This window comes from Osmerus eperlanus, chromosome 10, assembly GCF_963692335.1.
Source record: "Osmerus eperlanus chromosome 10, fOsmEpe2.1, whole genome shotgun sequence".
Lineage (NCBI taxonomy): Eukaryota > Metazoa > Chordata > Actinopteri > Osmeriformes > Osmeridae > Osmerus > Osmerus eperlanus.
The window spans coordinates 17162752-17186721 of NC_085027.1; the positions used below are offsets into that span (position 1 = coordinate 17162752).

Genomic DNA, 23970 nt, shown 5'->3' on the forward strand with positions numbered 1-23970 from the left:
CGAAGCCAGTTCGAGAAATTTGTTTAGAACGAGTGTGTGTGGGGGGGGGGGGGGGGGGGGGCGGGGGGGGCAGGACGCACAGACCTAGTTGGCTTTAGAGGGCTGTCAACGGGGCATGGAAGCTCCTATTGGGTCAAACAAGGTGTCAATCAAAAGGGGAGGGTTCAACGGACATTTTGATGCCTTCATATTGTAAATACTCCTTTGCTAACCGGAGAAAAGAACACTTTTATGTGAACAAGTTGTTTCTTCCGTCGGCTAACTTGCATAATGAAACAAAGGATAATGGCTATTCATGGACGTAAAACATTGTATTTGGACGAATTACTTTACATGGTTAGATACTTTGAACCCTTGGGACTTACGCAGATCAAGTTTTGATGGCATGATTTGCACACCTGGACCTATTTGAACCACTTACAGTGCGTTCACACTGCAGCGTTTTTTAACGCTCTGCATCGCTTGCCTTCCCACAGTACACCACGCTCGGGGGCGTGTTAGACAAGTTAATACAGAGTTGTAGTTCTCTAAGGTCACTGTTGTAGTCATGGCCAAGCGTGCAGATTTGGGTTAATGTACTCACAATATCGATCAAAATACCACTTTTACACAACATTTATGTAAGTGCAAGATTTTACTAGTGCAAGATTACAGTAGAATACATGTTACGCCACCGGTCACTCAACCAGTCGTTTGTAGGCTGGGCTAGCGAGCTAGCAGTGGCACAGAACAGTCACGTAATGTGACGACTACATTTAAAAGTAGGCTATAAAAACACACTAGGAACAATGACGACATCGGCAACCATGCACCATGCATTATTAGTTTAATGTAATCTTTAAATTCAGGCTCGTCACATTAGTAACTTTGTTCTGAACAGAACTGGGTGTGCAGACACATACGAAAAGTTTCTCCTCCATCTTGAAATTGTCAAATCTAGAAATGTTTACCATGACGAACAGTTGCTACGTTACAAGAAACAAGAAACCAATCCGATTGGCCAACGCTAGCGTTTTCACGCTCCTCATTTACATAAAGTTGAGAAAATCCAACTTGCAACGCTCCGCTCCGCTCCGCTCGCCTTCCCACAATGCCCTACGCGAGCGTCAACGCCTGGTTTCATTGAAAATTAATTGGAAGCCGACGCCACGCGCCGCCCGCTCCGCTGCAGTGTGAACGCACTGTTACAGTGCGTTCACACTGCAGCGGAGCGGGCGGCGGAGCGGGCGGCGCGTCGGCGTTGACGCTCGCGTAGGGCATTGTGGGAAGGCGAGCGGAGCGGAGCGGAGCGTTGCAAGTTGGATTTTCTCAACTTTATGTAAATGAGGAGCGTGAAAACGCTAGCGTTGGCCAATCGGATTGGTTTCTTGTTTCTTGTAACGTAGCAACTGTTCGTCATGGTAAACATTTCTAGGTTTGACAATTTCAAGATGGAGGAGAAACTTTTCGTATGTGTCTGCACACCCAGTTCTGTTCAGAACAAAGTTACAAATGTGACGAGCCTGAATTTAAAGATTACATTAAACTAATAATGCATGGTGCATGGTTGCCGATGTCGTCATTGTTCCTAGTGTGTTTTTATAGCCTACTTTTAAATGTAGTCGTCACATTACGTGACTGTTCTGTGCCACTGCTAGCTCGCTACTGAGCCCAGCCTACAAACGACTGGTTGAGTGACCGGTGGCGTAACATGTATTCTACTGTAATCTTGCACTAGTAAAATCTTGCACTTACATAAATGTTGTGTAAAAGTGGTATTTTGATCGATATTGTGAGTACATGAACCCAAATCTGCACGCTTGGCCATGACTACAACAGTGACCTTAGAGAACTACAACTCTGTATTAACTTGTCTAACACGCCCCCGAGCGTGGTGTACTGTGGGAAGGCAAGCGATGCAGAGCGTTATAAAACGCTGCAGTGTGAACGCACTGTTACAGTGCGTTCACACTGCAGCGGAGCGGGCGGCGCGCGGCGTCGGCTTCCAATTCATTTTCAATGAAACCAGGCGTTGACGCTCGCGTAGGGCATTGTGGGAAGGCGAGCGGAGCGGAGCGGAGCGTTGCAAGTTGGATTTTCTCAACTTTATGTAAATGAGGAGCGTGAAAACGCTAGCGTTGGCCAATCGGATTGGTTTCTTGTTTCTTGTAACGTAGCAACTGTTCGTCATGGTAAACATTTCTAGGTTTGACAATTTCAAGATGGAGGAGAAACTTTTCGTATGTGTCTGCACACCCAGTTCTGTTCAGAACAAAGTTACTAATGTGACGAGCCTGAATTTAAAGATTACATTAAACTAATAATGCATGGTGCATGGTTGCCGATGTCGTCATTGTTCCTAGTGTGTTTTTATAGCCTACTTTTAAATGTAGTCGTCACATTACGTGACTGTTCTGTGCCACTGCTAGCTCGCTAGCCCAGCCTACAAACGACTGGTTGAGTGACCGGTGGCGTAACATGTATTCTACTGTAATCTTGCACTAGTAAAATCTTGCACTTACATAAATGTTGTGTAAAAGTGGTATTTTGATCGATATTGTGAGTACATGAACCCAAATCTGCACGCTTGGCCATGACTACAACAGTGACCTTAGAGAACTACAACTCTGTATTAACTTGTCTAACACGCCCCCGAGCGTGGTGTACTGTGGGAAGGCAAGCGATACAGAGCGTTAAAAAACGCTGCAGTGTGAACGCACTGTTAGGGTGAGTACAACTTTTTTCTTTGGCATTGTTGAAGGAATGTTCACCGGAAAAAGACGTTGACTTTGCTTGTTATTGCGACTTGATCTTGAATTGGTTTATTTCAATGGAAGCACAAGAATCGTAGCTTTCCAACGATGTATAACATGTGTAGCGTCTAAAAAATATATTTGTTAGAATTTAGTGCGTCGTAACTGACAGTGCGTTCACACTGCAGCGGAGCGGGCGGCGCGCGGCGTCGGCTTCCAATTCATTTTCAATGAAACCAGGCGTTGACGCTCGCGTAGGGCATTGTGGGAAGGCGAGCGGAGCGGAGCGGAGCGTTGCAAGTTGTATTTTTTCTCAACTTTATGTAAATGAGGAGCGTGAAAACGCTAGCGTTGGCCAATCGGATTGGTTTCTTGTTTCTTGTAACGTAGCAACTGTTCGTCATGGTAAACATTTCTAGGTTTGACAATTTCAAGATGGAGGAGAAACTTTTCGTATGTGTCTGCACACCCAGTTCTGTTCAGAACAAAGTTACTAATGTGACGAGCCTGAATTTAAAGATTACATTAAACTAATAATGCATGGTGCATGGTTGCCGATGTCGTCATTGTTCCTAGTGTGTTTTTATAGCCTACTTTTAAATGTAGTCGTCACATTACGTGACTGTTCTGTGCCACTGCTAGCTCGCTAGCCCAGCCTACAAACGACTGGTTGAGTGACCGGTGGCGTAACATGTATTCTACTGTAATCTTGCACTAGTAAAATCTTGCACTTACATAAATGTTGTGTAAAAGTGGTATTTTGATCGATATTGTGAGTACATTAACCCAAATCTGCACGCTTGGCCATGACTACAACTGTGACCTTAGAGAACTACAACTCTGTATTAACTTGTCTAACACGCCCCCGAGCGTGGTGTACTGTGGGAAGGCAAGCGATGCAGAGCGTTAAAAAACGCTGCAGTGTGAACGCACTGTGATGGAGGGGGAGGCAGCATTTTTGTCACGCGGGCGAAACAGGAGCGTAAATTAACATCTCAAACCCCTTAACAACCTCCCTGCAATATTGCCATAAGGCTGTGACCGCACAGTTTTGTGGTTGTGTGTGTATACGTATTCATCCGTGCATGTGTGTGTGTGAGTGTAGAGGATACCCTGGTTTGAGATTCAAGCCTTTGATGTGGTCAGCGGAGGATAATGGAACCCAGCTGGGCAAACAACAAGATGCCCTTCAATACCACTAGCTGTATCCTTTCCTTGTGTCCTCTACCTTGAATACACACTCAAGCGATACCAAACCCCAAGTGTTTATCAGTTGACAGACAGGATACCAAGCTGTACTTATGAGCAGTGTGAGCCTCAGGTTGAGCTTTCAGCCGGGCAGCTAGAAGACTGCTGGTTCCCTGGCATAGCAGAAGGGATCAACACCTGTGACTGGGATGTCACCTGGACGGTCTAATGGCTGTCTACCTCCATCAGATCCCCCTGAGACGCCGTTCCCCTCCAGCCTGGAGTGGTCACCTGGGGTCTTATACGGTGTGACCTCAGACGTCCTTTAACCAGACTGTTACGCTCACATTAGTGGATGTGTATTCACTATGTGTCACAGTATCAGGGGGATATGTCTGCTGTGGCTAATTAGATTGCAACAAGTGATGTAGATGCATATCAGACTGTACAATCACACACACACACAGAGAGTTGGCCGTAGCCGGGTGCAGAGCAGTAATACACACAGTTCGCAGGCAGAACCTGATAGCAGGTGACAGCATGAGGGAGTAATGTGTCATGTTATTTCATTACCCTGTCTTGTTGATGTTCTGTGTGTAGACTTTCTAAAGATAGCATGAGGAAAATGAAGCAGGCCTTAAAGATGCAGTAACTCTATAGAAACTAGAGCTGGTTTGTTCTTTGTAGTACCACATAGTTCTTGGCACTCAGTATCCGGAAGATGGTTGTGAATATGTGTATGATCTGGTGTTGGGTGGTGTGTTTGGCCAAACCTCTGACCAAGACTGTCCTATTTCCATTCAGCTAGAGCATGGCAGTGAGGAGGAGCATGATAAGGAGGAGGAAGAGGAGGGGGATGAAGAGGGAGACGAAGAGGGAGACAAGGAAGGCCGGTCATCTCCCAGCGACCCAGAGGAGGAGATCTCCACAGCTATGCGAGCCAAGCAGCTGGCAGAACGCCTACAAGCCACGGCCCGGAAAGTTCTCCGCGACCTGGGGCGGATCTTGGCCATCATTCTGCTGGCCCTGGCTGGTACGACCTGTGTGTGTCTGTTGTCTTGTCTTTTTGTTTGAACGACCACGTCCTCTGATCGTGACCCTCGCTCCCCCAGGCATCACCCTGCCCTCGGCCTTCTCAGCCATGTACTTCCTGCTCTTCATCAGCGTGTGCACCTGGTGGGCGTGCCACCTTCCCATCAGCCACCTGGGCTTCAACGCGTTGTGTGTGATGGTGGGCTTCTTCACGGGGGGGCACCTGGTGTGTCTGTACTTCTACCAGAGTCTCTTCACCCAGGGGCTCTTCCCCCCACACAGCCTCTGGGCCAGGTCAGTAATGTGAAGGGGAGGGTACAGCTCAGTGGTTAGAGCACTTGACCGCAGATCAAGTGCTCTAGATCAAGATTGACGGTTAAAATTCCCCATTGCTTTGGTTAAACGAAAGTGTCAGCTAAAGGAAACTAATACGTTATGATAGTGTGGACAAACGTATTACCCATCCTATCATACACTCACACTAGGTGTAGGATGAAAGGGGTGAGAGTGTGTGTGTGGGGGGGGGGGTTGTAGCATAGGGTGAAGATAAGTGTGGACGGAAGGTGAATCGGTGAATGTGAGGGGACGTGCCTGCTGTGAACCAAAGAGGATGAACAGAGTTGTAATGTAGGTACCGTATTTCTTCGGCGGTGTTTATTACACAATGATCATTTTGGGTGCAGCGTTTATTCGAGGGCGGCGTTTCGTCGAGGGCGGCATTTAATTAGTACGAGAGATTTAGAGAATTGCAGCTGCAGTACGGCCATAGACAAACCCAGAATAGACAAGGAGGTCAAACACAAAGCCTAGTATAAAATTGAAGCCGCGCGTGTGTCTACATTGTATAGAAATCTGAAGCAGCAGGCCGAAACGTTCTTACACCTCAGCTTTCAAACAGAAAGCTGTGCAAAAAACACTCCCCAGCAGCAACAGATCTGTAGCAAGCGAACTTGGGTTGATGAAAGGCGAATTCGCCAGTAGTGAAGTCAGCTACCTCGCTATATTGTAGGCAGTGTTGCCACAGTTACTTTGAAAAAGTAATCTGATTACTGATTACTCCTTTAAAAAGTAACTTATTTACTTTACAGATTACTTGATTTAACAAGAAAGTAAGTTATATTACAAGTTACTTTATTAGTTGAGGCATGCAAACAGGTCTGGGGTAAAATAGGTGAGAACAATATGGTGAACCCCCGACCCTCTACGGGGGTCCGGGAGCATGCTCCCCCGGAAGAAAATGTCTTAAATTTTAAAGTTAAACGCATCAATCTAGTGCACTTTGAGAGCAAAATTAAGAGTCTAGATCAATGTAGAAAACCTCTCCCCACTCTGCCCCTGATTGGCTGTGAGGTTTAGGCATTAGGAGTGACGATTGGTTCCAGAGCCAGTTGTAAAGTTGCGAAGCACGGGTAAAATGCTGTGTTGGCTGTGTTTCTCATCAGATCTGCACAAATCACGTAGGTGACCCATTTTGGTTTCAAAAAGGTGAGTCTCACCTAAAGGTGAGGAGTTTGCATGCCTGATTAGTTACATTCAGCAGCTGCTGACAACACCCCCGCCGACTCAACATAAAAATGACAACCGGTTTTGCCAACACTCATTAAGTGCATTTCATCATTACATCAGTAATGTACACAACAACAATGTACAATGTACAGTATCTCCTGACATTTTAAGTTGAACTTAAAAACTATTTCCTGAAAAAATACATGTTGGTTTTGCACCGAAGTCCAGCTTTTGTTGTTTGGGTGGCGGGGGACCTCCTGCTCTTTGCTTCGTACCACCTTGTGGTATTTGCTCTGTAAATTTGACTGTGCAGTGCTCAGTGGCGCCTTAATGCACGGGCTTACCTGGGCTTAAGCCCGGGGCCTCGACCAATCAGGGGCCTCTTAATAATAATACAAAATAATAATGATGATAAACGTCCGTATTCGCAATGTCATTACTCTGCTCTACAGTGGCATCTGGTGTTGTACGTGGAGGCAGGGGAGGCCCCCCCTCCCCCTTATCTAAACAAAATGTAACAAAATGTAACAAAAACTAGAGAGGGTACAATTTGTAGGGTGTGCTTGCTTGCGTCGGTTGCAGATGGGTCCATTTAATATGAAACAAGCTGAACCCCCTTTGAGACAAGCTATTCTAACAACGTTGTCACCGGCAGTATTTTTCAGATGGAATCACGATTCAAACGGTACCATCTGCTAACTGAAAATATGCCCTCAAACGCAACTTTTTGGTCTCAGTCTAGAGCCCTGCGTGGAGAAGCTGAATTGTGCTACGAGCAAGCTAGCCTAGCTGCTGTTGCTAGCCAAACTTCACTGAGGGGATTGTTTGAATGCGCCAGAAATTAACGTTTCTTTTGACAAAGTTTAGGCTGTGGCATTGAATACAGCGACGCACCACACAAGCTTGAATTTAAATACATAATTTATTGTGACATTACTTACTGTACATGCAAGTCTTGAATTGCTGAAATGTATAATGCTGCTAGTACACCACGGCACGATACGATACTTGCTGTGCAACAGCAATGCACGTTGTATCCATGCGTCGTTGCTAACGTGTGCTGACGTTGTGACGTAGGCTAGCACTGAGTTCCCTTCGTTGACACAAGGCACTTTTTACCACAAAAAATGAATTTCAGCCTAAACCGTGCAACGGAATGTAAATAACAACACAAGCAACTTGTGCGATTGTGCGATTAGCGTGTGAGGGGCCTCAAAAAATGAAAAAAAAGGCCTCAAGTGCTATTAAGACGCCCCTGGCAGTGCTGCGAAAACGTGACTTAATAGGGGTTATGCCCAGACCAGACCCCCACCCAGAGCCTCTTTAAGGAGAGCCTGGCCACTCCCTATTAAGCCCCATATTACCAAATTTGGTTGCAGTTCCACCAGAGTTCCACTGGGAGTGATCACGGTCGAGTGCAAAATGAATGGAAGTCTATGGAGATAAACGGCTAAATTTGTCTCTTTCACCTGATTGTCGTTGAGAAATCTCAGATTCTATTGTAGTTTTTGCATGTTCAACATGGATTCGAAAGTCGAAAGTTGAATGAACGAGTACTTCGATTTCTTACAGGGTAAAGGCCATTGCACACTGAGTCCGAAATTCGTATCCGAAATGTTCGCACGTTAAAAAATAAATACGACCTCACGTTATGTCAATCGCACTTACACACTGCCTCCGAAACTTTCGTCCGTCAAAAAAATGTTGGGTCGGGTTCGATTTTCTGCGTTTTCGCATCCATAGCCAGCATTTTGATAGGTTTTTTGGAAATTCAGAGCCACCAAATTTTGAGGCTGACGATTGCGAAAAAACGCATACAAAAATTTCAGACTCGGTGTGCAAGGGCCTTAAGTCGTTGTTGCCCATGACACGCTAGCATTCTGCTAACGAATGCTAATTGGTTAGTGAAGGACTGACTACGACCAGAGATCCCGCTTGATGGCATCCGAAGCAGAACCAGAATGTCAGAGCATTAGCAACATTAGCAACAACATTAGCAAACCAAAACTCTTTCTAGCATGTCTATTGACAGGGAGAGCCTACCCTGTCAGCTCTGTTGTCGATGCCTCAAGAGAAAAATGGAAGTGAACAGAGCTTGCCGTAAAGCAGTATCTCTGGCCGTACAATGTGTATGACGTCATTGACATTGTAAAAGGCTTTTTAGAACAAGAAAGCGTCTTAAAATAATCTAACACCCAGCAGTGTGTATTTGTTTTGCCTCCCCTTTCGAATTCAAAATTCAAATTAAAAAAAAATTATATCCTGAGAAAAGTGGATTTTGAGGGGTATAGCTCCATAGACCTCCATTCATTCTGCACTTGACCGTTAGCGCCCTCATATGGAACTAAAGTGGAACTGCAATCAGTTCCGAACCCGGAAGTTTCCCGAGAGTTCTCCCAGACCCTCGCCCCTCGGCTTGAAGCAGGCTTGGATGTAGGTGGTATTGCATCTACGGTTAGGCACCCGGCTCTTCTGGTCGTTTTTATTCTATTAACTCCAGTCAACATTTACAAAACTATATCCCCCAATAATTTTTGTTCGATTCTCGAACCTGGCTCATACTATTAGCTTTTTCAGAGAATAACTTTTCCTGATTTTTGCTAAGTTTTAAACCAATCCGAAATGGGTAAACTAGCACCCCATTTATTTGCTTACGTCAAGAAAAGTTGCCTGGAAACGTGCTCGCGGATACGAACAGGGGACGAGCACAAAAGGGAACATCAGCAAATCGCTGATTTACCTGAGCTGAATGAGAACACGACGGTGGCCGACATGTGCAACCGCGCTGCAAATTAAGAAAACACATGCAAATAGACAAAACACAAGCAAATTAAGAAAACATCTTCATTAATTTGACAACACATGCGCAGCATTCAGCAAACGCGCTGCAATTACAAACAACACAACCAAATACATAAACACCCTGCAAATACATAAACGCGTTGCAAAAACAAAAGCACGCAAACCAGAAATGCTGCAGTACATAAAGGCTTCTTGGGGGAGCGCTAAAGGTGAACAGCTTGATTTTCGGCCCCACGGAGCGAGAGAGAGAGAGCGCATATGAGAAAAAAAAAGCCTTTAGCTCCAGCTCACAAGCTCGCGACTGGTTGTCGCAAAGTATGACGTGTACGGCTAGTTGCAAGCGTGCACGAGTCTCGGAGCTAGTAAAAAAGCGAGCCACTGTTTAATGCTAGACCGGAAGAGCTGGAACTGGAAAGATGGCGTGGTCCGGTTTCACGCTCTCGCTTGCCTCACTGCGCCACTGAGCACTTTTCATAGACATGAATGGGGACGCCCTCTTGGAAGACAAAAGTAGCTGCCTCTAGTAATATAACTCTATGCTATGGAAGTGTCGCAACTCTCTTTTTTTATGGCTCTGGTCTTACTGTAGGCGGCAGCCACGTCTCGCGTAATGTCACAAAGCAAATAATTTGACATGTCGGTTCATTTTACACCAAAAAGGTCGAGGAGGGCAGCTTTCAAGAGATATGGGAATTCTGAATTTAGTCAGGCGGTACGATTTTTGGTTTGATTTGTGTAAAACTTGCAATCTGAGTGAGACTGCATTTGTTCGGATTTTCCCGCATCTGGTAGGCTACTTAAACGGTTTGGATAAATACATGGTCTTCACAGTTAAATAATTTAAAACGCTCATAATAATGTGGTCATGTAGTGCATGACATGTGCACCAGCAGATACTATTTTAAGAGAAATTCCTGCATTAAAATAATGTATCATGACAGTTTGTATGATTTGGTCATTTATTATCACACAAGCATTTAATTATCAAAGCAAACAATTACACTGCACTAAACTGTAAGTGTAAATAAAGTGAAAATAACAAAACCAGTCAGTATGATGACTTGAGCGAATATCATTCACGTCTTACTAAAACAGCGGCCAGGCGAAAGGGAATGAGGAAACTGTTTCCTCTACTAAAAAATACAATGCGGGTCACGTGAAAAAAGGATCCAAAGACTCGTAGAAAGACCGAGTCGGGAAATGAACAAATCGTTTGTTTCCTCTAGCTACCAGTACAGAGCCTATGCAGGTCACGTGAAAAATGATCCAAAGACTCGTAGAAAGACCGAGTCGGGAAATGAACGAATCATTTGTTTCCTCTAGCTACCAGTACAGAGCCTATGCAGGTCACGTGAAAAATGATCCAAAGACTCGTAGAAAGACCGAGTCAGGAAATGAACGAATCGTTTGTTTCCTCTAGCTACCAGTACAGAGTCTATGCAGGTCACGTGAAAAATGATCCAAAGACTTGTACCCGAAGACCGAGTCGGGAAATGAACAAATCATTTCTGTTTACTTGGACGAGCCTATGCAACAGTCCCGATGCGCGGCCACGAGAAAATGAACAAATCACTCTTTGAGAGGACTCGTTACTCCCGAGTCCTTGTAAGGATTCGTTCAAAATGAACGAATCGTTCACGAACGACACATCACAAATAGATATATATAAAGGGTAGATGTCTCATCCGCGTTGCCGGACAACGGAGTCGAATGTCCACACATGGCGTCCATCTTGCTACAGTCAACTCGCTCACCCATAACATTGTGTTGATGCTACATGTACTTTTAAATGACCATAACTTGCTAAATTTTCAACCAATTTTTAAACGGTTTGGTTTGTTATCAACGTCAGAGATGTCGTTATGCCACTGCATACTTCTATTCTATTTAAAAAATATATATAATTATAACATAATTATTCATAAGTATGCACTGTAGCAAGATGGACGCCATGTGCGGACGTTCTAGACTCCGCCGTAAGACATCTAGTCTTTATATATATCTATGGTGTGAACTAGCTGGGTTTGCCGCTGGGTTAGCACAGCAGCGGAAATGATTACATCTGTTTTCCGTTTCGAACGATGGGCGCTCCGCATAAGCTACATGACTTCACTCCCAGAGACGCAAGAAGAAATCAAATATATATTTTACTATTAATAACAAAATAGGAACGCACAGTGACTTGGACAAGTAACTTTAATCTGATTACTGGTTTGGAAATAGTAACGTGTTAGATTACTCGTTACTGAAAAAAAGTGGTCAGTTAGGCCTACTAAGTAACGCGTTACCGGCATAACTGATTGTAGGCTACATGTAATTGTCGCAATTACATTATTATAATTGCGCAAATCGCAAATCGGACATATGACGTGTCGCGGTTGGCGCCCTCTGCTGGTAGTGCGGGAGGGTTAATTAATGGATTGCTTCTTGGAGTTCGATAGTAATGGGGAGACTGGGGTGCTGCTGACTCATCTGTTATTAAGTCTGTTAAAAGGGGCAGGGAGTCGGGACAATGATTTAATCTGAATATCTTGCTAAATGTTTCCCTGCACTGATTAAATGTTGATGAAATGTAGGCTAACACTGTACCCAGCTAACAAAATGACGTGGGGACGTCCCTTGTTAGCTGGGTAGTTAGATAGCTTATATGGACATTAAACCAACAGGTTAATACCACTCACAGATTGGCTACCCACCTTTCTTGGTAAAAAACTGGGTTACTGATTGAAACCCTCTCTTTTGTCTGTCCTCTCTTTCTCTTTTCTCTGATCTTTTCTGAAACCCTGATTTGTGTTTACGGACCGACATTCTATCGACTAGCGCATCTACTGACTGCAACTAAACACCGTCATCGATAAGTGCGCTAAGGCAGGATCAAACCATTTCATGCAGATACAGGGGGATGGTCGGTCAATATGGATGTTTACTTTTTGGTCAATAGGGATATTTAACCTTTATTGCCAAACAAAAACAGAGATTATTCATTGTATTATTATATTTTAAATGTATTATACTCGATGATTGTTTATATAATATAACTTTCTATAACATTTAGCCTATTTTTGGGGCCCCTGTCAGTCAGGGGCCCTTAGAATCATCCTAACTTTTCCCCCCTATACGGCGCCCCGTCTGTGAGAGTGGTGGAATGAAGTGATAAGGTTGCAAAAAATGTGTGGAGGAAGGGGTGTGTTATGTAATGTAAGGGAGAAGGGGGGGCAGGGTGAGAGAGGAAGGAGGTATGTGTGGAATTATTGGTAAGAAGTGTTGGTTTCACTGGAATGTGAAAAGGCCAAATACCTCCAGCAACACATACTGTTCAGGTGTTGTGAGGATAGACACAGAAAGAAATCAGAGCTGGATATCAGAGCTGTAGATATGAGAGTAATCTCTCTTTAATTTATTTTCAAATATGTACAGATACAGACATACATCCAGGCACATACACACATTAACAGGCAAGAACACACAAAGGCTCTGTCTGGTTGTCCCCTTTTCTGGATCCGAAACAGCGTCCTGTTCCTTTACATCCTGTATAATTTCTCCAGGCTCTGACATATGGGTTTCAGAGTAGGCAAGCCCAGCTTTCTGGTGGATGAAAGGCTGTAAATCACTCACTGATGCTCCTCAATGACACATAGACTCTTAAACTCAGCAACAAACTTCTGTAGACTGGGATTAATAATCAAGGAATCTGTATCATGCTATATCTCTCCCTTGACCCCACTCTCTCCATTTTTTCTGTCTCACTTCAAACACTCCTCTCTTCCCTTTCTCCTCCTCCTCTCTCTACCCACTAGGCTATTTGGCCTAAAGGATATAATCAAACCTGGGAACTGCTCCTCTTCCCCCCATGAGTTCATTCTCAACACAGAACATGACTGGCCCGTGTATGTGAACCCCGGTATCTTGCTCCTCCTCTACATCACAGTGGCAATAGTTCTGAAGATGGGAGGCCATGCCTCACCTGAGAAGGTACCATACACTAACCCAGCACATGTATTGTATTTACTACCTTCAAACACCTCGGACATCCACCCCATACGTATGACATTCTTAGTCTGTAAATTCTCCTGTCTACCCTATCTCTTCCCCATGGGATGACCAGGGGGATGAAGGGAAGCCGTTTGTGAAGGGGGTAGAGTCTGGGGTAGGAGAGGAGGTGGAGCTACGGCCCTGGTCCACACAAAGACAGAACAGCAAGGACGACACCCAGGTTGGGCACCTTTCACAACTCAGACACACACACGGCTTGCACACACGAGTGAAAATCACAAAAAGTCTTGTTGTGCTATGCGATGCACTACTTCCTGAATATGGCTTGAGAGTGTGTGTTTGTTCCAGCACATGCTTCTACCTGTGGGAGAATCTGACACCTCTAGGGCTGAAGTGACCAATGAGTCCAGTCATCCAGATTTAGGTAAGGTGTGATCTGACCGCTGTGTAGCTGTATTGAGGTTGTTGTTGACGTGGCGCTGATCTGGCTGTTTTTATTATCCAGCCCCAGAGCTCACTGGTGCCTCTAATGGCCAACAGGGGGACAATCCCTTCTACCTGCTGGGCAGAGTGGTCATGCAGCAGAGCTATGTGTGTGCCCTCATTGCCATGATGGTAAGTTTACCCAATCAACACCATCCCTCAAATCATTCACTCTGTAAAATAACCTTTGATTCCCCCATATGACGTCTGTCTCTAAGTGTGACCTCTGACCCCCTGCGTCCCTAGGTGTGGAGCATCACCTATCACAGCTGGCTGACCTTCGTGCTGCTGCTGTGGGCTTGTCTCATCTGGATGTTACGCGCCCGACGCCACTTTGCCACTCTGTGTTCCCCGTTCATCCTCCTGTATGGCCTGGCTCTGTGCTGCCTGCAGTATGTCTGGGCCATCGACCTAGAGCCAGAGCTGCCTACTAGCCTGGGCCACATGAGCCTCCGCCAGCTGGGGCTGGACCGGGCCCAGTACCCCTGTCTCCGCCTGGGGGCACTGGTGAGGAGAGGGGCGGGGGGGGGGGGGAATTAGAAGAGAAGGGGTCAACTCGAGGGTCCTGAGAAATGTTATTAATATATAGGTGTTGTGTCAGAATGTGTTAAATATATGTACAGTATGCTCTGTGTGATGGAGACCCACCCAGGTCTTTTTATGAAGATGTCCCATGGGTCAATTTACTACCTAGTGAAATATGTACACATCTGAAACTTAGTACTTTCTGTGCACAGAGCTGAACATGTATCTAGCAGTGGTGAAGAAACACAAGCTTCTCTCTGTCTGTAGCAGTGGTGAAAAAACACCAGCCTCTCTCTGTCTCAGGGGTGAAGAAACACCAGCCTCTCTCTGTCTCAGTGATGAAGAAACACCAGCCTCTCTCTGTCTCAGATGAAGAAACACCAGCCTCTCACTGTCTGTGATGAATAAACACCAGCCTCTCTTTGTCTCAGGGGTGAAGAAACACTAGCCTCTCTCTGTGTCAGGGGTGAAGAAACACCAGCCTCTCTCTGTCTCATGGGTGAAGAAACACCAGCTTCTCTCTGTCTCAGTGGTGAAGAAACACCAGCCTCTCTCTGTCTCTAACAGTGGTGAAGAAACACCAGCCTCTCTGTCTCATGGGTGAAGAAACACCAGCCTCTCTCTGTCTCTAACAGTGGTGAAGAAACACCAGCCTCTCTGTCTCAGGGGTGAAGAAGCACCAGTTTTCTCTGTCTCAGTGGTGAACACCAGCTTCTCTCTGTTTCAGTGGTGAAGAAACACCAGCCCTTCTCTGTCTCAGGGGTAAAGAAACACCAGCCTCTCTCTGTCTTTGTGGTGAAGAAACACCAGCTTCTCTCTGTCTCAGGGGTAAAGAAACACCAGCTTCTCTCTGTCTCTGTAAAGAAACACCAGCCTGGGGACGCATTGTCTGCATTTTCTGTATTAATGCAAATTAGTCTCTTGAAGAGAGCTGTGTCTCATTTAATCACATATATTTAAGGAAACATTCTCGAGAGTGATTTATGGTGTCGGAACTGGAAGCAAACAAGGTTCAGCGATAGATTTTGAAAACTGGAAGATGGCTTGTCCAAAGAAAAGAAAAGTTGATAGTGAAAATCGTATATAAAATCGAGATGAATGCATTCATTCAAGTATGCATTTATTCTCCCTGCAGAAAGTTAAAACCAATTCATTGTATTTAATAATAGTCCTGAAAATGTTTAATGTAAAACTTTGTATCCCAAATCAAGATATAGACAATAGCAGCTGGTTTCTTATAAGAGCACCGATAAATGACTACATCTTTAGTCCAGACCTTTCCTAAATATGTGTGTGACTGCACCTTCTCAAATTGTATTTGAATACCCCTGCTGTACTGCATGGAGGGCTTATTTATCCTGTCGTCTTTCTTTTTCACATCTCTGGTTTACTCACCCTACTTTTTCTCTCCCCTCTCCCATTCTCCATCTCAGCTGCTGTTCACTCTGACCTTCTGGCTTCTTTTGCGCCAGTCAGTGAAAGACAGCTTTAGCAGGACCAATACTGCCCCCCTACAGGAGGTCACCACAGGAGGTCTGTATCACACACACACACTGTCTCTTCCTCTTTAAACTAAAATAAACTTTCCATTCCCATACCAATCCTGGTTTGAGTCGCTGAGTGTATCCTTCCATACACATTTTACACACAATACATGTCTAGTTACAAACACATTGAATAATAACAGAACATAACTTGAAGTAAGTGTGTTTTTACATTTACATTTAGTCATTTGGCAGACACTCTTATCCAGAGCGACTTACAGTAAGTAGGCTACAGGTACACAGGATGCAACGTCATTTGGCACAGCCAGGAATCGAATCGGCAACCTTCTAATTAATAGCCCGATTCCCTAACCACTCAGCCATCTGACGCCCCGGAAGCACTGGGGTAATGACTTAGTAACAGTGCAATTGTGCTCAGGTGAAATTAAGTTCACTATATGTTGAAAAATGTACGGATAAATGAATGGATTTGTGAACGGCTGTATGGATGGACGCATGAAAGAAAACAAAAGTGGAGATAATTTGTTTCGTGGATTTGATCTGTGTGACTGATTGATGTACTGTTTTATTCACTGGTGGATTAATTTATTTAATGATCAACGTCTCTCTCCTACAAGTAGAGCAGAGTGGAAGGAACGAGTCCGTTCTGAATGTCCTGGGCGCCAAGGTGATGAGCTGCTACGCCAAGTACTGGATCTATGTGTGCGGAGGCATGTTCATCATGGTTAGCTTCGCTGGCAAGCTGGTGGGATACAAGATCATCTACATGCTGCTCTTCCTGCTCTGCCTATGTCTCTACCAGGTGCCTTCTCTACCCAAACGCACGCCCTAACAACCTGACTAACTGCACACGTAGCCCACCATCATAGTACATTGTTCTTAAGCCAAATATAGTTAAAATAATTGCTCTTGACTTTCCTTGTGATTTCCAATGCCAGTTTTCTCCCAGACCTTTCCAACCTGTACTGTTTGTCACCCGTGACTTTAAGTCTCCTCATCCTCCAGGTGTATTACTCTCTCTGGCGCCGTCTGCTGAAGGTGTTCTGGTGGCTAGTGGTGGCTTACACCATGCTGGTCCTCATCACCATCTACACCTTCCAGTTCGAAGACTTCCCCGACTACTGGAAGAACTTCACTGGCTTCACCGAGGAGCAGTATGTATGGATGGACAGATGGATGGATGGTGGATGGATGGATGGACACAATTAGATAGACAAAAGGATGGTTGGTAACTCTCTGGTGGTCACTCCACACAGGCTGGCTGACATTGGTCTGGAGACATTTAAGCTGTCTGAACTGTTCACCAGCATTGTGATCCCTGGCTTCTTCCTACTGGCCTGCATCCTACAGCTTCACTATTTCCACAAGCCCTTCATGAAGCTCACTGACCTGGAGCACGTCACCCCCGTACATAGGCAAGGACACACGTACACACACACACATTTGCATGCTGACACACAAGCAAAGACAAGACACGCGTAGACGAGATGTCTATCCATCAATGTGTGATTGATGTCTCTTGGACTTGCAGAAAGAAGAGTGGCCACAAGTCTGAGGTCCGGGTGGGCTTTGAGGAGGAAGACCTGGGGACGGACTTGGGAGATGATGAATCTGAGGATGAAGGTGAGGTGTGCTGGTAATCTTGGTAAACATTTGTGTTCGTGTCTGAGTGTCTGCGTGTTTTCTCTTTTGCTCCAGACATAATGCCCAGTAAATGGGGTCTGGTGATGGATCGCCTGCTGGTCTTGTCCAGAAAGTTCTCAGAGATCCTGTCCCAAGTCCAAGTGTTCATTTGGAGGGTCCTGGAACTACACATACTCAAGATGGTGGCTTTCTTCACCATCTGGGTGGCTTTGGGAGAGGTACAGAAACTTACAGTTCTATGCACAGTCCTAACACTGCTTAAAACTTTCATTTTGACTATCTCTCTGTCTCTCTTTTTTTTCTCTCTCCCCCTCTTCCAGACGTCAGTGATGAACTTGGTACTTGTAGTTTTCTGGGCCTTTGCCATGCCCTATGACCGTTTCCGCCACATGGCGTCCTGTCTGTCCACTGTCTGGGTCTGCATCATCATTGTCTGCAAGATGCTCTACCAGCTCAGCATCGTCAACCCCATTGAGTACTCCAACAATTGTACTGTGGTGAGGTTACAAACATACACACACGCCTACAGAAGATTCTGTCTCAAGAACACACACATACATGTATAGATACTCAGACAAAGCCACACATTTGCTCACTCTCACATGCATATATAAAATGGTCAAAGTTTAATGTGTGAAAAAATAATTTAGTGTCTCATAAACCACAATCTCTCTGACTCTCTCCACTGCCGTCTTTCTGCTGAGTCTCCACCAGGCCCTGGTCTTCCCGGGGGGATGCTATACCTGGGTGCTAATTGCACACACTTCCATGTGTTCATTTTGTCGACGTGTTTATTGTGTCTGGCTTCACACTTGTTTAGAGGAAAATGGCGCTTTGTTAAATGTTTCCATGATGTGGAGCCATTCTGGCTGCAGCAGACCTATCTTTATACGAGTTGTGTTTACCTCCAAGGTCTGTATGAGCTCATTTTCCTCTTCTTCCCTTCCATTAGACTAGTCAACTAACAAGATGGCAGCACTTTCCCTTAGTGTCCACTCCCTAACTCTCTGTAATCTTGGTTCTATCCAGCTGGCTTTATTAGCGTAAAAACGCAGGTTGTGATCAGCCACTGATCAAAATAACGATGGGGATATTTTGAAAGTTTTGCTGTTGTTTGCTTATTCCTCCACACAATATCTTCTTTCTCCTGCCCTCATCATCCCTCCGTCCCCCTCTCTCTCCCAGCCCCAGGCCAATGAGACCAACCTGAATGAGGAGGAGATGGTGAACTCAACTTTGTATAGGGAGCCAGTGGACCCAGCTAATTGGTTTGGCTTCAGGAAGGATGCAACAGTGCTGGGGTACAGTAAGGTGAGTTTTACTTTCAGCTCTGGTATGATTGTACTTCAACCTGTAGATCCTGTCTATGGAGCACTTACAGGTCCGGTTCAGATTTGACTGTTGCAATTTCTTGTATTACAGGCAGGTACAATTCAGAAAATACATATTTAGGAATCTGTCACCGTCTAAAATTCTTCTTCTTCTTCCCCCCTCCCGTCATATACTCAGAATCACTTGTTAGTGCTGATGTTGTTGGTGTTTGAAGCCATGGTCTACCGTCACCAGGCCCACCACTACCGCCAGCTACAGCGCTCGCCGCCAAAGATCCTGACCATCTTCCCCCAGGCCACCAGAGACACCCTGGACCATGGCCTGCTGCCCTGCCTCAAGTACCTGCTCAACTACAGCTTTTACAAGTTTGGACTTGAGGTATGTTAAGATCCCTCTTAATCAAGGCTGAGGCTGCAGAGTTAAGTTATTGAATGAAGGAAGTTTCCTTCATTTGGTTGAATTTATTGGTTTACAAGCTGGATTTAACCCTTGTGTTATCTTCGGGTCATTGTGACCCTTCAGTCATTGTGACCCCCCCACGTGTTGCGACAACTTTACCTCATACAAAAATAAAGTTAAGCATTTTCTTTTAACCGTCGGGCTGTCTCACACCCCCCACAGCGTGAAGGTTAAAAGAAAATGCTTTTTATTTGTTTTAGTATTGGGTAAAGTTGTCGCAGCACAACGATGGGTCGTTGTGAACATTTGGGTCATTGTGACCCGAAGAATCAGAATGGGTTTTATTCGCCATGAAAGTTTGCACAGACAAGGAATTTGCTTTGGCAGGAAGGTGCATACATTAAACATATAGGAATCTTAAATTTAAATATGAGGACTAACTATACTAAGGGTATAGCAATACTAAGTTGAAATATAGCCGCAAGCAGCAATGGCGGATTCCTCCTTCAAAATGTTGTAAAATTGACATACCGTATTTCTTTGAATAAACGCTGCCCTCGAATAAACGCTGCCCTCGAATAAACGCTGCCCTCGAATAAACGCCACACCAAAAATGAACGTTGTGTAATAAACGCTGCGTAATTTCTGTCAGAATAATAAAAATAAAAACAAGTTTATACCTTTGCCTGGATTAGAACCCCACCACCCTTCCATCAGCACTTAAGCCATTCACAGATTTAGACATTTGATTGTTCAGTTTTTGTATCAGGAAATAAGACATTTCTCCAATGGCAAGCATTGTCAGATTTGGTTAAAGTTCAAACAGCTGTAATTTAGTCCTATTTGAATATGGGACATAAAAATGGGACAACGGGATGACTGGGTTGCTGCTGTAAAGAATAGCTTACTAATAGTGCTTTGAAAAAGGTTGTTTGGGGTGCCATAACTTGTCATGGAAGGGAATTTCAAATCATGCCTAGCATCAGTGGCGATTTGTCCTGGCTTAGGTTACTGAAATGAATTTGTGCAACAGGCAAGGGATCCACCTGAACAATCAATATACTTCATTAAAGCTAACTCGGTTGTGAATCTGACACTACCATGCATAGACTCCAAGTAGCTAGCTACTGTGGTAAACCTGTCTTGTTTTGCAGTGGTTTACAGTCTCGCTAAACATATTATCGGAGTGTTGTTATGGGCTCAAATAAACACTCATTGCTATGTTTTACAACCGTAGGATTGACCGGAAGACTAGAAACCGTTCTGTCCAAAAAAATAATAATTGCCTTAGACTGGTTTTGAACCTACAACCCTATGTTTACCAGCACAACATCTCATCCAATTGAGCCATTCCCAGATCTGGACTTTGCCATGTTCAGTAACTGGATAGTAAAATAAGGCAAGCATTGTTAGATTTGATCCAAGCTCAAACAGCTGTAATTCAGTCATATTTTCACATATCAAGGTGAAACTTTGCAGGGTACTTCAGGGGGGTGTCACCTTAAAGCCTATTAGGTTTGAAAAACCATAATTCAAAATGACATTTGATTTAGTGACACAAACATATTGAGGCAATGTGTACATTTACATAAATAAACCCCTTTCAGCTATTTTGTATTTGATTCAACTGTCTTAAGTAACGTTTTTAAATACTTCAATGATACATATCTGTACAAAATTGCAAGTCAATTAGATCTTTGGTTTTCCCAAATGATCACTGTACAGGAAAATCCATCATGGTGGACCTTAAGGGTCCTTCAGGCTTTTTTGTTCCTCATGAAAAATGAGGCATGCACACCAAGTTTCAGAAGAATTGGAGCAATGGGGTGGAAATGCCATCACTGAAAAGTGGACATTTGGGCGTGGCCTGTGGCGCCCCCTATGGTCTGATGTGGGCCAGTCTGTGTTTGGGCGGTATTTGTGGCATGTTTTATCAATATGCCAAATTTCAAAACTTTTTACCAATGTGTTCATGAGATAAATTACAATAATAAATATAGCTGCAAGCAGCAATGAAGGGGCCAAGCAGCATTCGATATGGAAATTCAGTAGCTAAAGAAGCAAAGCAAAACTTTTAATAAAAAACGTTCGCTTTTTTAAAATCGCATTATACTTTTCGGCAACGCAGTGGCACTACCCCAAAACTTTCGATTACCTTCACGGTGTTGCGCAAAAGACGTACACCGAGTTTTGTAACGATAAGCGTTTGGTAAATATGGAATTTTGAGACATAATGCGCTGGCTAGATGTAGCAGCGTTATATCTACAAAGCACAATGAATCCGCTGCTTCTTGACTATAAATCCCCTGACAATGAAACGTTATCGTTACCATTTTTTCAAGATTATACTGCCAGACAGCTACTGTGGCGTACCTAGCTTCGCTAAACAGATAATCCTGTATCAGGACATGCTTGACGACTGTGGGTGGAATCGATCCTACGACCTTGTGTTTCAAACGAGCACGTCTTATCCCAGTGAGCGATTCTCGCTGCTGGGAAATGTTGTGTTCGGTTACTTTATAAAAAAAAGGATTTGACCCAAGTATAAACAGCTGTATTTCAGTAATATTTTGACATATCATGGTGATTGTGGTAGGAAGATGATTAGATGACATGCTCGCGATGACATTTCCAAGTTTCGTCTCCATACGGTAAACCGTCGCAGAGACAAGGCCTCACGTCCGCTATGGCGTGCTCTTTGTCAAAATCGTTTGCACGTAACTCGTGAACGGTTTGACTTATCGATGCCATTTTGATAACTTTTTGTCTGCATGGTCTGACGATGATCTCTTACAATTTTCATGAAAATCGGAGCAACGGCCTAGGAGGAGTTTAAAAAAGTTGGCATTTCTTAAAATACAAATGATGGAAAAACCTTCGGGACGACAGTGCCGTAGGGTTCAGTCGAATCGTCTGCGTCTAAGGAAACCTATTGTTTTTGTTAGTTTTATTGTTATTATTATTAGGGTTCCTCCGGCAGGAGGAAACCTAGGAGGAACCCTAATAATAATAATAAAACTAACAAAAACAATAGGTTTCCTCCTGCTGGAGGAACCCTAATAATAATACCAACAATTACAATAGGGTTCCTCCTGACGGAGGAATCCTAAATAGCAATACTAAGTGGAATTAGAATTAAAGTTAAATATACAATAGAATAGAAAATAAAATATCAGTTGCGGTAATTTACAATATAAAAATACAAAAATTTACAAAAAATACAAATGGTACAAGATACAATTGTGTGATGCAGTGCAAAAAGCAATGTGTTTTTAGGACATTAAGTCATAAAGTCAGTGTGAACCCTTGGCCTTGTTGAAGAGACCAACAGCGGAAGGGAAGAAACCGCAGCCTTCTGCCGGAGGGGAGTGACTGGAACAGGGAGTGTCCAGGGTGGGAGGAGTCGGCCACAATCTTCCTTGCTCGCCTCAGAGTCCTCGAGGTGTGCAGGTCCTCGAGGGTAGGCAGATTGCAGCCAATCACTTTCTCAGCAGTGTGGATGATACACTGCAGCCTGCTCTTGTCCTTGGCAGTGGCAGCAGCGTACCAGATGGTGATGGAGGAGGTGAGGAGTGACTCAATGATGGCTGTGTAGAAGTGCACCATCATTGTCTTTGGCAGGTTGAATTTCTTCAGCTGCCGTAGGAAGTACATCCTCTGTTGTGCTTTCTTGGTGAGGGAGCTGATGTTCGGTTCCCACTTGAGGTCCTGGGAGAGGATAGTGCCCAGGAAGCGGAAGGACTCCACAGTGTTGACTGGGGAGTCACCCAGGGTGATGGGGATGAGTGGGGCTGTATTCTTCCACAACCATCTCCACTGTCTTGAAAGGATTGAGCTCTAGGTTGTTCTGGCTGCACCAGGTCACCAGGTTGTCAGCTTCCCACCTATAATCAGACTTGTCTCCACCATAGATGAGCCCAATGAGGGTGGTGTCGTCCGCAACTTCAGGAGTTTGACGGACGGATGAATGGAGGTTCAGCTGTTGGTGTACAGGGCGAAGAGCAGAGGAGAAAGGACGCAGCCCTGAGGTGATCCGGTGCTGATGGACCGGGAGTCAGAGACTTGTGTTCCCAGCTTAACGCACTGCTTCCTGTCAGACAGGAAGTCTGTGATCCACCTGCAGGTGGAATCAGGCACGTTCAGCTTGGAGAGCTTGTCCTGAAGCAGGGCGGGGATGATGGTATTGAAGGCAGAGCTGAAGTCCACAAACAGGATCCTGGCGTAGGATGCTGGGGAGTCCAGGTGCTGTAGGGTGAAGTGGAGGGCCATGTTAACTGCATCGTCCACAGACCTGTTGGCTCTGTAGGCAAACTGCAGGGGGTCCAGTAGAGGGTCTGTGATGGATTTAAGGTGTGCCAGCACCAGGCGCTCGAAAGACTTCATTACCACAGAGGTCAGGGCAACGGGTCTGTAGTCATTATGTCCTGTTGGCCTTGGCTTTTTGGGCACTGGGATGATGGTGGAGGATTTAAGACAGGCTGGCACATCTCAAGGGAGGTGTTAAAGATGTAGGTATACACCGGAGACAGCTGGTCAGCGCAGTTCTTGAGGGTGGCTGGAGAGACATAGTCTGGCCCAGCTGCTTTGCGGGGGTTCTGTCTCTTGAACAGTTTGTTCACTTCTCTCTCCTGAATGGAGAGAGTCGTCACTGTAGAGAGGGGGAGGGGGGAGGCCTCATGGGTGGGAAGGGGTAGTTCAGGACTGTCCAATTGTCTTTCAAATCTGCAGTAGAACTCATTCAGGTCGTTGGCCAGGCGGGAGTCGTTAGTGGAGTGGGGGGCTCTGGGCTTGAAGTTGGTAATCTGCCTGAGCCCTATCCAGACAGAAGC

General features: G+C 44.9%; 1 protein-coding gene across 3 annotated transcripts in view; it reads left to right on the forward strand.

Annotated features, from left to right (window-relative positions):
* Positions 1–23970, forward strand: part of piezo1 (piezo type mechanosensitive ion channel component 1 (Er blood group)) — a 64055-nt gene that overhangs the window by 26673 nt on the left and 13412 nt on the right. For 2 of the 3 annotated variants that reach the window (XM_062471879.1, XM_062471877.1), the window contains exons 6-21: positions 4725–4953; positions 5033–5246; positions 13058–13232; positions 13366–13473; positions 13602–13677; positions 13759–13868; positions 13983–14243; positions 15695–15794; positions 16384–16568; positions 16772–16920; positions 17023–17181; positions 17298–17389; positions 17465–17628; positions 17731–17907; positions 18596–18721; positions 18920–19120. In XM_062471879.1, the coding sequence (XP_062327863.1) occupies positions 4725–4953; positions 5033–5246; positions 13058–13232; positions 13366–13473; positions 13602–13677; positions 13759–13868; positions 13983–14243; positions 15695–15794; positions 16384–16568; positions 16772–16920; positions 17023–17181; positions 17298–17389; positions 17465–17628; positions 17731–17907; positions 18596–18721; positions 18920–19120 (2526 nt within the window). The remainder of the gene's footprint in view (positions 1–4724; positions 4954–5032; positions 5247–13057; positions 13233–13365; positions 13474–13601; positions 13678–13758; positions 13869–13982; positions 14244–15694; positions 15795–16383; positions 16569–16771; positions 16921–17022; positions 17182–17297; positions 17390–17464; positions 17629–17730; positions 17908–18595; positions 18722–18919; positions 19121–23970) is intronic. The other variant, XM_062471878.1, reaches the window with a different exon arrangement.